The 17377-nt window shown below is 43.4% G+C and overlaps 1 protein-coding gene across 2 annotated transcripts in view; it reads left to right on the top strand.

The window, feature by feature from the left end:
• The window catches only part of USP33 (ubiquitin specific peptidase 33), a 36375-nt gene extending 20191 nt beyond the window's left edge, over positions 1–16184 (top strand). Inside the window, exons 10-24 of one of the 2 annotated variants that reach the window (XM_072128126.1) lie at positions 554–968; positions 1037–1180; positions 1265–1377; positions 2563–2735; positions 2819–2889; positions 3034–3067; positions 3409–3454; positions 3621–3801; positions 4531–4657; positions 5191–5360; positions 6282–6363; positions 6567–6675; positions 7517–7619; positions 9684–9752; positions 10711–16184. In XM_072128126.1, the coding sequence (XP_071984227.1) occupies positions 554–968; positions 1037–1180; positions 1265–1377; positions 2563–2735; positions 2819–2889; positions 3034–3067; positions 3409–3454; positions 3621–3801; positions 4531–4657; positions 5191–5360; positions 6282–6363; positions 6567–6675; positions 7517–7619; positions 9684–9752; positions 10711–10868 (1995 nt within the window). In that variant the 3' untranslated portion in view covers positions 10869–16184. The remainder of the gene's footprint in view (positions 1–553; positions 969–1036; positions 1181–1264; positions 1378–2562; positions 2736–2818; positions 2890–3033; positions 3068–3408; positions 3455–3620; positions 3802–4530; positions 4658–5190; positions 5361–6281; positions 6364–6566; positions 6676–7516; positions 7620–9683; positions 9753–10710) is intronic. The other variant, XM_072128127.1, reaches the window with a different exon arrangement.
• The last annotated feature ends 1193 nt before the right edge of the window (positions 16185–17377 follow it).

Raw genomic sequence — 17377 nt, 5'->3', positions numbered from 1 at the left:
AATGAGATTCACTGACTTTTTGTCTGTCAAAATGTCTAGTGTTTGTAATTCGGCTTGAAGGTTGGAAGAAAGTAGGATCATGATGGCTCCTTCCTGCTATGGAGACTTTAGTAGTAGGATTGCTGTTATTGAACCACTCTGAAATCTACAACCTGAAGCCACCACTAGGGGGAGCTCTGTGTATACAGATTTATACAGCTTCTGTTGAGAGTATTCTGTTGTTTTGTTATTGATGCTCAGTCCTTCGGACAAGCAATGTGGCGTCTTTACAACCCATGAAGCACAGAGACATACATTGTATAGTGGCTGTGCTTGATATTGCAGCTCAGCTTCATTCACTTGAATGGGACTAATCTTTATACAGGCCAAGTGACAAATCGATACCAATCTGATATTGATACCCTAAGGACAGGTAATCAGTAAATATCAGAAGACCCCTTCTTATGGCTTATTATAAAGTTTTTTTTAATAGTTCAGTGGAATAAAACTGTTCCAGAATAAGAGTGAATATTCTATCCTCGAAAAAAAAGTGACTTATTATTCAACCTCTTAGGACGCCCAAGAATTCCTGCGCTGTTTGATGGATGTTTTACACGAAGAACTCAAGGAGCAAGTGTTTGAGGTAGAAGAGGATCGACATCCTGGTATTTTAGAGGAAATCATGGAAGAGGAGAAGAACCAATCAGACAGTGACTTTCAATCCTGTGAGTCCGGTTCCAACAGCGATCATACCGAAAACGAAAGTCGGAAGTTATCCGAAGAACTTTCAGAATCGGCCATGTTGATCCAGGAGGACCAAAAGGAGCAGGAAACGGTGAAATCCTGGCAGAAAGAAAAGAAGAACTCCAATCACTTCAACCAGAACAACTGCCTGCAAGATCTGGAGAAGAACCTAGAGAGCTTAGCGGAGGACAATGATTTCTCTTCTCAAGGAACGGTGAAGGTCCAGATCCAGAGTCGAATATCGGGTAAGTGGTGACCAGTGACCATGACCTCTGCAGTGTCCACGGTGAGATATGGTGACCTAAGCATGAAGTGTCCTCTATTGTAGACTACGCTACAGAGGTGATCATGAATGACCTGTCCGCCTCACAAACGCCCTTACTCAGTGAAGGCTCAGCTCCGCACTTGTCAAGCAGCCCACCTAAATCTGGATCTCTCTGGACAAGTCATAAAAAAGGTATCAATATCAAACCCCCCTTTAAGCTTGGACAATCCCACCATCGCCGTACAAATGGTTGACCCCTCATCTTCTGCCTTACAGCTCCTACAGTTTGCCTTCCTAAGAAGAAGAGGCAGAAGAAGTATCGCAGCGTCATATCGGATGTTTTTGATGGCACCATTGTCAGCTCGGTGCAGTGCCTGACGTGTGATAGGGTGAGTGCTGCTCGTCAGGGAGAACAAAGGTTCATTGCACTATAATCTGCCATATAAACCACTAAGTAAATTATTTGGGTTATACCTCATGTAGATGCCTAAAAATAGGAGTTGTAGGTTTCTTTTCTTTTTTGGTTTTATGTAATGCCTGTAAGAAAATATAATTTATGCTACAATGGTCCTTTACAGTAAAAAAATGCATCTGTATTCCAGGAGTGTAGCTGCACTTGGAGCACAGGGGGAGTGTCTGCAAACTGCTTTGACCCCTGAATTCACACTGCTCCACAGCCCTTTTCCTCCGCAATACGGGAGGAGCTCCGGAGCTGCACAGTTCGGAGATCTCACAGTGTGGACACTTTTCTCACTGTTCCAAGTCCAGCTACAATCCAGGAATGGAAATAGCTTTATTTCACAGTCCTGCTGCTATTAACACATACAAAGGTATAATTGCACAAATATTAAGGACCAATACCTACCAGTCTGTAGCTTTGTATGGTAAAGACTAGTAGACTCCCTTTAAAGGAAATGTTCCGTAAAAATCCATCATGATAAATCAGGGACACTTACCACAGTCACAGCTCCTGGATCTATGAGTATCTTCTTATATTTCTTATCCATGGCCTCCTTACTTCTTAAGTCAACAATTATGCTAATGACTCAGAAAGGCTCAGGCGGTGTTACCAGAGCTCCTCCGTGCTGCAGTTTCATGGGCTGGGAGGAAAGTGCTGGGGGAGACGAGACAGTGTAATAGCCTGTGAAGCTACAGCACACAGGGGCTCTGGTTACACCCCCAGGAGCCCTTCTGACTCATTAGCATAATTTTAAAGTTGATTTTAGACGGGAGGAGGCCAAACGCTTGTATTACTGCAGGGCATACACTGACGGTCCAGGAGCGCCTCCCTTTTGTAAGGTACAGTACTACAATGTACCTGTGCCAGAGCTGTGTATTTCTAGACCAGAAGAGGCAGAATAGCATTTGCTGCCATTAATGGTTTCCAGTATCCACTGGGGGCCTTGGAAGTTCTCCTCTGCAGGTATTAGGGCTATGCTATACAATATATTATTAAAGATGCCTGTACTGGCCCATCTGTACCACGGTGAGCCCATGTCACTCCCCATCTTTTAATGCAGTATGAAGATGATATTTCTACTCATGAAAATGTCTTGTAACCTTAACTTTTTCAGATCTCTGTAACACTGGAAACCTTTCAGGACCTCTCCCTCCCCATCCCGGGTAAGGAAGATCTGGCAAAGTTGCACTCATCCAGCCACCAGACTTCGTTAGTAAAGGCGGGCTCTTGTGGGGAGGCCTACGCACCTCAAGGATGGGTAGCATTCTTCCTGGAATATTTTAAGAGGTACACCTTCTAGCATTGCTTTAGGTATCCCCTAGTGTATGTATCCCTTTTTTTTCCTCATTGTTTTGATGTTCTCTTCTCAGCTGGTTTTGGGGTCCCACTGTCACCCTACAGGATTGTCTTGCAGCTTTCTTTGCCCGGGATGAACTTAAAGGTGAGTTTGCTGCATTCATGGGGGTGGGTTACACTTTGGAATCCTAAAGTATAGGATACCGGCATAAGTGAGAATATCGAAATCCTAAATGTGTCAATTGGGTAAAATTTTGGTGCCTGATTTAATTCATCTCGTCTTGTGCAGGTGACAACATGTACAGCTGTGAGAAGTGCAAAAAGTAAGTACTGGCTTGTGTTTACTGCCAGGTGATGTATGTATCTATATGTGTGTATGTATGTATCTATATGTGTGTGTAGATTTTATATACAGTATGTGTGTGTATGTATCTATATGTGTTTGTATCTTTATGTACGTGTGTGTGTGTATCTATATATGTTTGTGTATCTTTATGTATCTATGGGTGTGTATGTACGTATGTATCTATGGGTGTGTATCTTTATGTGCAGTATGTATGTATGTAATGTGTGTGTGTGTGTGTGTGTACAGATGGAGAGTGATAGAAGTGAAAAACTTTTGGATAGTCTTACAATTCATTATTTATCTTACTTCTTTTTGCAGATTAAGAAATGGCGTCAAGTTTTGCAAAGTGCAGAAATTTCCGGAGGTGAGTTCTCCAGTCTTTTTTCTGGCAGAGCAAGCAGTTACCTACAACTCCCAGCATGCATTGTCTTCTAGACGCTGGTGCGGGGACTCCATCTCCCAAATTAAGAACTTTATGCACTTTTTTTTATTTCTTAATTTGCTGGTTTTTAATTTTTTTTTTTTTGTAGATATTGAGCATCCACCTGAAGAGGTTCAGACATGAGCTCATGTTCTCCACCAAAATCGGGACCCACGTATCGTTCCCATTGGAAGGTCTGGACCTGCAGCCGTTTCTTGCAAAAGACAGCCCCAGCCAGATTGTCACCTATGACCTGCTATCTGTCATCTGCCATCATGGCACTGCCAGCAGTGAGTATCTCTACTATATCATACTCAAAATATTAAAAAATTGATCTTGTTCATACAATACAATATGATCTTGCTACTAAAAAAATTTTTATGTAAATATGCCCAACTCAAATACATATATGGCTTCTATGCATAGTTACAGAATATGTCCATTATATAACATTCAACAGGTTACTCTGATCCTGAGTTACATCCTGTATTATACTCCAGAGATGCACTCACTATTCTGCTGCTGGTGCAGTCACTGTGTACATACATGACCTTACTTATCCTGTACTGATCCGGAGTTACATCCTGCATTATACCCCAGAGCTGCACTCACTATTCTGCTGCTGGTGCAGTCACTGTGTACATACATGACATTACTTATCCTGTACTGATCCTGAGTTACATCCTGTATTATACCCCAGAGCTGCTCTCACTATTCTGCTGCTGGTACAGTCACTGTGTACATACATGACATTACTTATCCTGTACTGATCCTGAGTTACATCCTGTATTATAATCCAGAGCTGCACTCACTATTCTGCTGCTGGTGCAGTCACTGTGTACATACATGACATTACTTATCCTGTGCTGATCCTGAGTTACATCCTGTATTATACCTCCAGAGCTGCACTCACTATCCTGGTGGGGTCACTGTTTACATATTACATTACCCATGTACTACACAATTTAATTCTGTAATGCTGTGTGATTTTGATTAACTATTAACCATTACCATTCCAGGCGGACATTATATTGCCTACTGTCGCAACAACCTAAACAATCTCTGGTACGAATTTGACGACCAAAGCGTAACAGAAGTGTCTGAGGCCACGGTGCAGAATGCTGAGGCTTATGTGCTCTTCTACAGGTAATTTGTTCCTATTGACTATGACACCTCTTTCATTCATAGTCTGAATTGCATCTCAATTTAAAAAAAAAAACTAAATTGTAAATTTTATGACCATAGTTTCCTTCACCGCTAACACTTGACTTATTTGTTTTGGCGGGAACATCCTTACTGTTTATCCAGACGGTATTACAGCAGGGGGTTGGCAGGCCAGGCCTCATTTTGCTGCCAGCTAGATTGGCATACTAAACGTATTCCTTCATAGGACACTACAGATGAGCCGAAAAAGTACAGGAGCCAGGTGGAAGAAGAGAGGGGAAAGTGGAGTAGTTAGTATTTGTATTATAACATCAAGATGATGGCTACAATTGGTTAGAATAATTTTTTGCAGATAGCGCCACTCTTGTCTACAGGTTATGCCTGGTATTGCAGATTAGTGAATGATTTGGGCTCAGGTGCAAAGTGTTGTCTGCTAGCCCTAATAGAAATGGGCGCTGAAGGAGTTGTAGCACTGACACACAATTGTTTTTTTTTTTGCTATTTTTTTCACCCAGAAAATCAAGTGACGACGCTCAGAAGGAACGGAGACGAGTGACCAGTCTGCTGAACCTGACCGAGCCCAGTCTTTTGCAGTTCTACGTCTCCCGCCAGTGGCTCAATAAGTTCAAGACATTTGCAGAACCCGGACCCATATCGAATAATGACTTCCTCTGCGGGCACGGCGGTACGGTCAGGGGAATATTTTAAACTCTCACAAATCCTGATTGCTTATTAAAGAGGATTAACTTTTAGTTAAGTATTAGGTCTGGGGGGTCAGAACATAACAGACCTCCACTAATTTCCTAACTTGGGTGCTCCGTTACAATGTAGCGCTGTCACAACAAACCTTTCTTGGCATATAGAAGATCTGCAGTAATGTGGCTTTGACAGTGCGTGTGCCAAAATCCTCAGCAGAGTCTCTGATTTGACTATTGAGCTTCAGTATACAAACTGAGGGTGGCGGTGAGAGGCAGCGCCTGTAGTAATTGGGTGTTTATGTACTTCCAGGCCCAACAGTTAGAAAAGTTTGTCCTAGACCTAGACCCCATTTAGAGTGGATCTGTCATCGGTTCACGTTTTCACCTAATGACAGGTTCCCATAGACTTTTTAATTCTGTTTCCCAATCAAGTTTACTACTGGTTTCACTTATTTTTCAAAGTTGAGTAAACTATACCTGGCTTCATGCCAGCAAATTGAATTGAGTCGTCATCATTATCTGCTCTCTCTACTTCCTGCACTTTCCTAACCTCATGCATACAAGACCTGACCCTGTGCTGCAAGCAGACCTCTGCCTGCATGAGGGGAGGGGGAAGAGAGTTCAGTAAGTAGAGTTGTGAGAGCAGATAATGATGATGAGTGACTGGTTGCAGTTTGCTGGCAGGGAGCCAGCCATACTTTTATCAACTTTTTAAAAGTTTTAATTCTAAAAGAAAACTAGGAATAAGAATTAAAAAGGTGAGTGCCATTTTTTATTCCATTTTTTTTATTTGTAATAGGCGGGCTATTACAAATTTATCCTCAAATGATTTATGTAAGAGCACCCTTAAAATCAGAGATTTTAATTATGACTCCCTATTAAGAGCTACACCATTGACTGATTTACAGGTGTTCCACCACGTAAGGCCGGACTGATCGAGGACCTTGTTGTGATGCTTCCACAGAACATATGGGATTACTTGTATGGCAGGTACGTATTGTGTTCCTCACCTGGACTTAAAAATCGCAATAAGTATCGGCTCATAGCCCACCAGCAAGTTTGGTTTTAAAAAATTCACTGGAGGGATTTACCGGACTGGAACTGATACTGATAAGCTGCAAATGCACCAAGATCTACGACAAGCTAAAGCTTATACATACATCAGATTATAATATTTGGTTTGCCATTTGTAGGTTTGGAGGGGGCCCAGCTGTCAACCACCTTTACGTATGTCACACCTGTCAGACAGAACTGGAGAAGATTGAAAAAAGGCGGAAAATGGAACTGGAGACGTTTATTCGGGTAAATTTAGGGGTTTTATGGGGTTGTAGTCTATATTTTCGATTTTACATTATCTCACCTCCAAATCATATTATACCCCACACAGGTAGTCCCAGGGTTACATACAATATAGGTTCTTTAGGTTTGTTCTTAAGTGAAATTTGTATGCAAATCGGAACTGTACATTTTATAATTGTAGATCCAGACAAAAAAAAAATATTTTGCCCCTGTGACAATTGGATTTCCAAAATTTTTTGCTCTAATGGGAACAAGGATTATCAATAAAGCTTCATTACAGACACCTTACAGCTGATCATTAAAACCTGGGATTAATGTAAAGCATCCAGAGATCTTTACCAGAGGTCACAGGGGGCAGAGAGGTCCGCCTGTAACTAGGGGTCAGGTGTCCTTATGTAGGGGACCGCCTGTATATCCAAATATTTATTGTACAAGAGCCCATAATGTAACATGGGGAAAGTGTCCTCTTACAAACAAGTCCCTGTGTTTCCCTGGGAGGTCGCAGAATTGTGGGGTAATAAGATGAAGAAAATTTTCAGTACTCACGGGAAACACTGGATACATGTACTGGGGGTTTGATGGCAGGGGAGAGTCTGTTCTCGCTTGTGTCCGGCTTAGACAACTTGATTGATGTGCGGTCTTTATAATGTTCTGAACCGTGGGAGAGCGTCTTATTGTCCTATTTGGCTGTTCTGTAATGTACGCACCATTAACCGGGTACAGAGTGTGATGGTCTTCTGCTAAATAATGTCTTGTAATTACTCTTCTGACAACATGGCAGCGCTTTAATGGACTGTACGGCCTCTGATATCTGTTAAGAGCTTTACTCTCCGTGTCTCCACAGCTAAATAAAGCCTTCCAAGAAGAGGACAATCCGGCTGTTATCTACTGCATCAGCATGCACTGGTTCCGGGAGTGGGAAGGGTTTGTAAAGGGCAAGGATGTGGGTAAGTGTCATTTTAATGCTCCGTATGAGCAATAGGTGATACGTGTTTCCGTGACCTCAAGGGTCAGTTATATAGAAGCTGATAGACGGGAGAAACCAACCAAAGGATTAAATAGTAGATGGGAAACGACATAAAGAGATGACTGGGGCCCGCACCTATCTGCTGACCCCAAACATGCGCAGCCACTCTCCATGCTAACCTGCGGGAGCGCTGAGCCCGTAGTTGCAATACATGAGCAGCATACTCTCTGTACAGCCTGGCTGCGGGAAGGGGATCAGCAGACCTCTGTTTCTGAGAAAGGACCCCATCTATCTGCCCTGTGTGTTTGTCATACATAATCTAGATGGGGAAAACCCTTTTAACCCCTTATAGACATGTGACGTAATAGTATGTCACATGCCGGGTCCCGGTGTATGGAGAGGGCTCGCGGGCCGAGCCCTCTCCTTAGCCCGTAAGTCTTTGCTTCATATTGCAGCAAAGGCTTACCGGTAACGCCCGGGATCGGTGCTGGCACCGATCGCAGGTGTTTTCCTGCTGATCGCCGATGGCAAAGATGGCGGCGCATGGGCCGAGGATCGTCGCTCCCCGTGACGTCATCGGCGAGCGGCGATACGTCGCCATGGTACCTCGGGTCTCACAAAGACCCGTAGTATGGCAGTATATGATAGGATCGTACAGACACCCTAGGGTTAAAGTACCCTAGGGAGTCTGAAAAATAGTAAAAATAAAAAAATAAAGTTTAAAAAAAAAAAATTATAATAAAAAAAACTAAAAATTCAAATCACCCCCCTTTCCCTAGAACTGATATAAATATAAACAGTAAAAATCATAAACACATAAGGTATCGCCGCGTCCGAAAATGCCCGATCTTTTAAAATATAACGGTTTTTCACGGCGTTTAACCCCGTAACGGAAAATCTCGCCCAAAGTCGAAAATGGCACTTTTTTGCCATTTTAAAAAAAAATTTAAAATTCTATAAAAAGTGATCAAAAGGCCATACAGTCCTAAAAAAGATATCATTGTAAATGTCATAAAAATCCGCAAAAAATGGCACCACACACAGCTCCGTCGACCAAAGTATAAAAAAGTTATTAGCGCCAGAAGATGGCAAAATCCCCCCAAAAAATTTTGTACAGGAGGTTTTAATTTTTTTTAAATGTATGAAAACATTATAACACCTATACAAATTTGTTATCCCCGTAATCGTACCGACCCAAAGAATAAAGTAGACATGTCATTTGGGGCGCTCAGTGAAATCCGTAAAATCCAAGCCCACAAGAAAATGGCACAAATGCGTTTTTTCACCAATTTCTCTGCATCTGGAATTTTTTGCCCACTTCCCAGAACACGGCATGGAATATTAAATACCACCATTTTGAAGTGTAATTTGTTACACAGAAAATAAACCATCACACAGCTCTGTACATGGAAAAATAAAAAAGTTACAGATTTTTGAATGTGGGGAGTGAAAAATGAAAATGCAAAAACGAAAAAAGGGCTGCGGCGGGGGGAAGGGGTTAAAGGAGTTGTACTCTAATCCCAAACTTTAGTAGGCAAGTATAAGACACTAATAGGGTTAACCATTTTATGTTTACCTAGTTAAAGTTTGGGAATCGCTGATGGGAGTCACGTGACCCCTGGGCAGCAGGACTAGGACTTCCTGTGATATCCTGTGTCCTGCTGGCTGGGGCTGTAAGGTAATTACAGTATGTATGCCCCCTCCATGATAGCCCCTTCTATATCAGTGGTTGGAGGGGCGTACATATTCACATCTGCCTCCAACCACTGATATGGGGATGGTGATCATGCAGGTGTTGGTAAGACAGTAATGACCACAAGGCCCCCTCCATCTGCCAGCAGTCAGTGTAGTCAGAAGGAGGTCCTAGCAGTCGGCCGAACAATCAAAAAGAGGACTTTCAACCTTTGACCAAGCCCTTTAAGGATAGATTTAGTATCACACTGGAAGATATATCTGGGCGTACAGGGACCAGTGTAACATAATATATTGTTATTAGAAGATAAATTGTTTTCTTGGTTCATACATTTTGTGTTTTTCTGTGCAGATCCTCCAGGTGCCATTGATAATTCGAAAATAGCAGTCACCAAGTGCGGACATATAACTCTGAAACAAGGTGAGGCATTGTCTTATGCATTGCTTATGCTTAATTTAGTGTTACGGGTCAGGGTTGTTTAGATCCTTAGATCCAATACCATATATGCTGATTTTTTTTTACATTATCTTTAATACATTTTCTCCCTATATAGAGCTCCAAATTCTCTTTCTAGACATGGCCTTGGCCTTTCAACTGCTGTAAATAAAAACCTATAATGGTTAAAATGGAGCCTCATCTACAGGCAGCATATTATAGAGCAGGAGATGCTGAGCAGATTGTACATAGTGTCCGATCTGCGGGCAGCATGTTATAGAGCAGGAAGAGCTGAGCAGATTGTACATAGTGTTCTATCTGCGGGCAGCATGTTATAGAGCAGGAGGAGCTCAGCACATCGATCAAAGTGTCCTTCCAGAGGCAGCATGTTATAGAGCAGCTAGAGCTGAGCAGATTGTACATGGTGTTCTAACTGCAAAAAGCATGTTATAGAGCAGGAGGAGCTGAGCAGGTTGTACATAGTGTTCTATCTGCAGGCAGCATGTTATAGAGCAGGAGATGCTGAGCAGACTGTACATAGTGTTCTATCTGCAGGAAGCATGTTATAGAGCAGGAGATGCTGATCAGACTGTACATAGTGTTCTATCTGCAGGCAGCATGTTATAGAGCAGGAGATGCTGATCAGACTGTACATAGTGCTCTATCTGCAGGCAGCATGTTATAGAGCAGGGGGAGCTGAGCAGATTGTACATAGTGTTCTATCTGCAGGCAGCATGTTATAAAGCAGGAGGAGCTGAGCAGATTGTTCATTATGTCCTATTTGGAGGCAGCATGTTATAAAGCAGGAGATCATGGTGTCCTTCCACAGGCAGCATGCTATACAGTCAGCTGGACTCCATTTTCATGGTGGTGGATGCCTTTTCGCTAGTTCTTTATAGACTCCAGGTGACTTGTCTCGAATAACATGTCATGTTATCTACAGGAGCAGATTCTGGGCAGATATCGGAAGAAACCTGGACATTCCTCCATAACATCTATGGTGGGGGTCCTGAGATTACTCTAAGACAAACTGTTCCGGTCACCGAATCTGAATCCGGGCAGTCGGAGGAGAAGATAGACGTGGAGACCCGGAATGTATAGTGCGCTGTACAGGCTCGTAGCGTTTTGTCATCAGAGTCACTAATATATTTTTGTTTCTTGATTTCCGCCGTTGCGATGCATTCCCTCAGTTCCACTAGACACTATTCTTTTTCAGCTGTGATTTTTTAATTGTCTTATTTATGTTTTTTAAGAGCGAGAGAGAGCGTTGGGTTGAACCCTGAGTTGTATCAGAAGATTTGTGTAAATGTATTAAACTAATTTAGTTTTTTTTTTTTTTTTCTTTTTAATCCTGCCGACTTGTAAATAATAATCAAAACTGAACCTGCCCTTGGCTGCGGGGAGCCGCGGAGGCCGTGCATGTCGTTGATTCTGCTATGACTTTTGCGCTATTTTTATTTGATTTATATGAGCGGGTCCTAGTCCTGTCGCTGCCCCTATATTGTCAGGACTTAAAGGGGGGAGTCTGGGCTAAAAGTATTGATGACCTATTGTAAGGATAGGTCGTTGTTATTGGAGGTCAGGAACCCAACACAGATCAGCTCATTAAAATTAGAACTGGAGGAATATGGTGGCTCCTTGCTCCGTGTAGTGGCCAACCTGTGTAATTACAGCCTAGCTCCTATTCCATTCAATGAGAGATGATCTGCAGTGATCTGTTTGCTGCAAATCATCTCTAAGCTGATATGTGGGGGGGCATTAGGTGTTGGACTCCCACCTATCTAATATTATAGGGGCTGTCAGAACTTTTCAAGTTATCCCTTATCCACAGGATAACAAGCCGATCATGAGAACTGAGCCCTAGCAAACTGGACAGTCCCATTCTTACTTCATTCACCCTGACGTCTCTCCATGCAGTAGTATGCGAGTGTCTGAAATTGCTGAGTACAGCGCTCTCTTCGGCACTCTCATAGATAGTGAATGGAAAATGTCCATCCCTCCGATACAATTGATTGGCAGGACATGCTCAACCGACCACTCCACCCATTCGTGAGAACAGGAGCCCGTTCTCCAAATTGCTTGGGGTCCTGTTCTCGTGATCAAGGGTGTCCCACCAGTCCCTTGTGGATAAACTGAAAAGTTTGGACAACCCCTTTAATGATTTGAGCCAATATTTTTAGCCTGGAAAACCCCCTATTTAGGCGGGAGCCTCGTGTGTATGCATACTGACAGATCTTGAGGACACCTCTCCCTCTTCTATTTACATGGTTTATTTTTCGTTTTCCTTTACACGTCTCGGCCCAGTTCCTTGAGATGCGCCAATAAGGAATTCACTTTTTGTTTTTTTTTTTCCAACTAAGCGAAATCTATGCCTCTGTCCTTCCCCTTTTTAACTCCATAAAATAGTATTTTTGTAAGTAGTTAGGAATTAATTCCAGGATTGGTGATAATGGGAGATCAGGTTTTGGGTTGGGGGTGGGTCCTGTGATCCCATAGATGAAGGAATGGCCATTCTCCTGGTGGCTTTTATTTTTGATTCTGTCTCTTGTAGTGCATGGCATGTCCCGGTGATGAATGAAGATGGGTTTTATTTTGATAATGATCTCGGTAGATGCTTGTCAAAGTGTTTTTTGTCCGTATATATATTTATAGAATTGAGTTTTATTTTTATCGGTTTTGCAATGAGAGATGTAATTAACCTCAGAACGAGCACAGGTACAAGAAGGTGTGAGGTGCCCCTGTATAGAGGTCTCAGCCCCCACCCCTTTAAAGACGACCAGCATAGAATTAGACGGCACAGTCTGAACATTACCCCAAAGCACAAGCCATCGTTTCTGGTCAATAAAAGCCACATTTGTACAAAAGTTTGGTGAATGTCGCTGTTATAGAGTAGTTTGCACTTGTCTCCTTTCACCTTTACTCATCATATATTTTTGCCAGGACCTGACGTGAACTCAGTAGAGCATTATCTGCCCTTCTTGCCCCCATAGGAATAAGATTATAGTGGTGTGTGCACGCCCATGGACTGAAATTGTAATATTCAGAATTTCCAGCCCCTTAAAAGCTTCATCATTTAAAGGTAATCGATCATTGGCTTTGATAATGTAAAGTAGCAGATCTACAGGACCATTGTATATGTTAGTAGCAGCAGAACTGTGAAGAATTAATGGATATTTCAAGATTATAGCAACCGTTATCCTCACACTGCAGTGCTCTTGGCTCCCTGCACAGTGCTATTTCACAGCCCTTCCCCTTCTGCTCTGGGTAAAAGGTGTAAATTCTTATTGAATATGACAGCAGTTACTTAGAGCAGGCTGCAGAGAAGTTAAAAGCACAGAAGTAAGAGAATAGTGGTGTGAAGATGCCTTTGCGTTGCACACACACAAGTTCAGCTACAAACCTGGAATGTAAATCCATTATTATTATTGTACAGTCCTGCTGCTACTAGAAACGTTATACACAAATATATAACCTACTATCCAGCACTGCTACTGAATATTGGATGGCCAAAACTGCTGATCTGCGTTCTCATGATCCGTGGGGGTCACATCACTGAGACATCCACTGATAAGCAAGTAAGCCCCTATTCTGTGTATTGGGGTAACTTGTTGTGCCTATACAACCCCTTTAAGAGAAAAATTTGTTAAAAGGGGTCCCCATGACTAGCAGATTACAGGGTTTCCAGTGCTACAGCTATGATCTGTAGTGGAACATGGCAGCAGGTGTTCACACAGCGCCACCACAGGAGACGTTGAGTATTACACAGTTCTCAAAAGACGTCATTGACTCCTCCACCTTCCTTTCTAACCAAACAATAAGGGGTTTTGCTCTGATAACTCTTTGATAATTGTGGAACGGAAGAGGATTTGGCAAAATTATTTTAAGTAGAGCAAAATTGTGTCTATAAGCAGAACTAGAATGGAAACCACTACAGTGGGTATTACACTGATGTTTAGATCTATATTAAAGGGGTTATCCCGGTTTAAAAATTTTTTTATGGCCGGGCTGGGGAGGGCTAGTTAAACATAATAAACTTACCTCCTCTGGCGCCTCCGATGTCCCGCGCCGCGGTCCCTTCGATCCGTGCCCGTTTGTTTACAGGGGCACGGAAGCCGCGCACAGGGAGCTTCCGGTCCGCGATGTGGACGGCTCCTCCCATCCGTCCCTATCTCTCAGCGTTGTAAGCGCTGGGAGATGGTGCGCATGGGAGCATCCGGCCGTCCGGAAGCTCCCTGTGCGCCGGTGTGATGAAACCGGCGCACCGAGAAGACCGGCCGCGGCGCGGGACATCGGCAGCGCCGGACGAGGTAAGTACATGTTTATTATGTTTAAATAGCCCTCCCCAGCCCGGCCAGAAGAAATTTTTTAAACTCGGATAACCCCTTTAAGGACCAATGGCTGCTGAGGCTTATGTCTCATTCCTGTGAAATAAAAGAATATTTGGGTTTATCTCGTGGGGATTTTCTATTGCGTCAAAAACGTGCACAATTTTGGGCCCATTTTATAGTTATTGGAAACTTTCCCCTTTCTTTATACATTCTCTTGAAAAGCACCTGTCACCTTTTTTGTTTCCAAATTTTTTTAAAGAAAATAAACCAAACAAAAAACTTTGTACTTGTCGCTGGTAAAACTCCTAAGGGTGAACTTTTTGTATTTTTGTATAAAAGACTGGAGAGAAGATCTGGACATGAAAAAAAAAAATGAAAGAAAAATATCTGGTGACAGGTTCTCTTTAAGTGAATATATGGTTAGTGAGTGTGTATCAAGCAGAGGGCACGTGTATTGTGTTCATTTAAAGGGATCTTTCTCTTATCATTTAATGGATGTCAGTCCATTGATTTCAGTGGAATTTGAGATGTATTTTATGCTCTAACCCCCCTCCCCCACCACCACCTCCTTTCCTGAGCAATCGCTGGTATAAGTTTGTGCACTCAGTATGCTAATTAGACTCTCTTTGGTCAAGTGGGTTGTCCTGAGATTGAACAAACACCCTGATGGCCTTCCTGACAGTAGCGAGCCTAATTAACAGAACCGGTGGAGGGTCAGTTAAAGGGGGTTTCCCATGAAACAAGTAAGGCCCTATTAATAGGATAGGGCCTAACTTGCATATCTGCGGGGATCTCAGTGATTGGACAACCACGGATCACATGAACGGGGGTCAGATGTAACCCTGTCGCACCCCTCATCTACTTTGTACGCTGCAATCTCCATCAGCTTCATAGAGATGATAGGGGCAGCCCGTGCATGCTTGACCGGCTGCTCCAGTCATCTCCAGAAGGGACGAGAGGTCTAACGGGGGGTACATCGCACATTCTCGTGATCTGTGGGGGGTCTCACCACTGAGACTCCCACCAATCAGCAAGTTAGGCCCTATCCTGTGCATAGGGCCTAACTTGTTTCGTGTTGGAGGATAAAGGTTAAATCTTAAAATTGATGAAAATTCACATTTTAAATGGCCATGCGCTTAGCCGTGGGCAGAGATCTACAGGCAGAAAAATTAATCTTATTGCACCCAGCAACTAATCAGGCCTTGGCTTCCATCTTTTAAAGGAATAAACATTTGCCTGTCCCTAACATAGGATGGACAATGTCTGACGGTGCGGCTCGTCAGGTGTGTTCCATACAGAGCCTGCGGTAGTAGCTTCCATTGGAGGGGAAAGGGAGCACCGGATGCAGTTGTGGCTAAGGATAAACAATCTATTTCAAATGTTAGACATTCCCTTTAAATGAAAAATGAACACTGCCCTGTGATTAGTTGCTATAAGTAACACAGCAGCTTCAGCTATTGTATGACTACAACTCCTGCCTGGGCAGTTGGGAGTTGTAGTTTGACAACTAGTGCACTTTAGGTTAGAAGCCACTGACCTAAAATATCCATACAGACCCTGTGATAGACACGGCACATGAAAAGTTCTGCCTAAAAGGGGCTTTTCATCACCTTAGTTAGCCTAGGCCCCATGTTATATATTAAGGGCTGTAATATAGTGATGTCCTCCACCAGGTGCCTCAGGACCATTAATATTAAAAGTAATTGATTAAAAAATGTTTTTTTATTCTTCCTTTTAAAAGTGCCCACACTTCTCAATTGTGCAGTTGAGGTGGATAGCTCTGAGCTGCAGTACCACATGCAACCTGTGGGCAGGTGTAGCACTGTTTTTGGGATTAGTTGTGATGTTCTAATTTATGGTATGACCACTACCATGGAAGCAACATCCCCAGGATATACCAGCATTTCATTATCAGATCTGCTGATGGGTCCTCTTAAAATGTATCCCCCCCCCTCCTCCGCTTGTCCTTTCTACCGCACCGATGCAAGTCGTTGGATGGCTAGATGTGATTGTTAGCATGTTGTGAATGTTTCGGTTTTAATTATTTAAATTGCTCATTGTAAATCATCAATAAAGAAGGACAAGTTTATCTGCTGGTGTCATGTATTTGTGCACGACCTATGACCTAGGGGTGGGGTGGTCTTCTGCACATATTCATCTCATACATTGGGTTGTACCTGGGGAGTTGCGGATAGACTTGTCACCCCAAGGCCGGTGCTATGAAGTTTCATGAACTGACCACGGTACTAGGGATAGGACTCCTTGCATCATAGTGAAAGATGATGCAAGGAGTCCCTGCAAAACAGCAGCCCCTTACGGTAATTGTGATTAGTGTTTGTTGCTGCTGTTCTGCGGGGAAGTCTTGGATCATCAAGTCTATTTCTAGGTAATTTTCACTGTGGAGTGAACCTCCACCGCACCATATACAGCACCAGAACTGGGCTCCGTACAGATATATGGAATCACAAAGAGGGCATTACATAAATACAGCACCTGAACAATGCTCCTATCTTAAATAGAGAACGGGGCATCACTGTAGTCCTAGGGCAGAATATCTCTACACCGAGACACACGGCCGTGGTCAGTCAGTGGGGAAAAAAAAAGGACCAAGCGCGGTCAGGATTTTACAGAGTGACTACAGTGCAGGGGATGGGACATAGACCCAAGTGACATAGGATGTAAGGAGTCCCTTTACGATTGGGGATTCCTTGTATCATACATCACTGTGATACACACTGGGGGTCATTTACTAAGGGCCCGATTCGCGTTTTTCCGACGTGTTACCCGAATATTTCCGATTTGCGCCGCTTGTACATGAATTGCCCCGGGTTTTTGGCGCACACGATCGGATTGTGGCGCATCGGGGCCGGCATGCGCGCGACAGAAATCGGGGGGGCGTGGCCGAACGAAAACCCGACGTATTCGGAAAAAACGCCGCATTTAAAAACCGAAAATGTGTCGCTTGGGGAGCGCTCACCTTCACCTTCTATGGGATGGTGCATTCCGGGGCGTTAATATTATTTTCGGCGCTGCAGCGCCACCTGGTGGACGGCGGAGGAACTACCATCTTAAATCCCAGCCGGACCCGAATCCTGTGCAGAGAACGCGCCGCTGGATCGCGAATGGGCCGGGTAAGTAAATGTGCCCCACTGTGTTCTGTCATCTCCACTAAGGTCAGTCCGCAAAATCCGGCCTTATTACACAGACATTGCAAATATTCCAAAACTCACACACTAACACCATCCATACAGATCCACATTCCAAAGAAAACCAGCGACCCCG

The sequence above is a fragment of the Engystomops pustulosus genome, chromosome 10 (genome assembly GCF_040894005.1).
Source record: "Engystomops pustulosus chromosome 10, aEngPut4.maternal, whole genome shotgun sequence".
Lineage (NCBI taxonomy): Eukaryota > Metazoa > Chordata > Amphibia > Anura > Leptodactylidae > Engystomops > Engystomops pustulosus.
The sequence above is the reverse complement of the archived record's forward strand: the minus strand, read 5'-3'. Positions and strand labels throughout refer to the sequence as shown.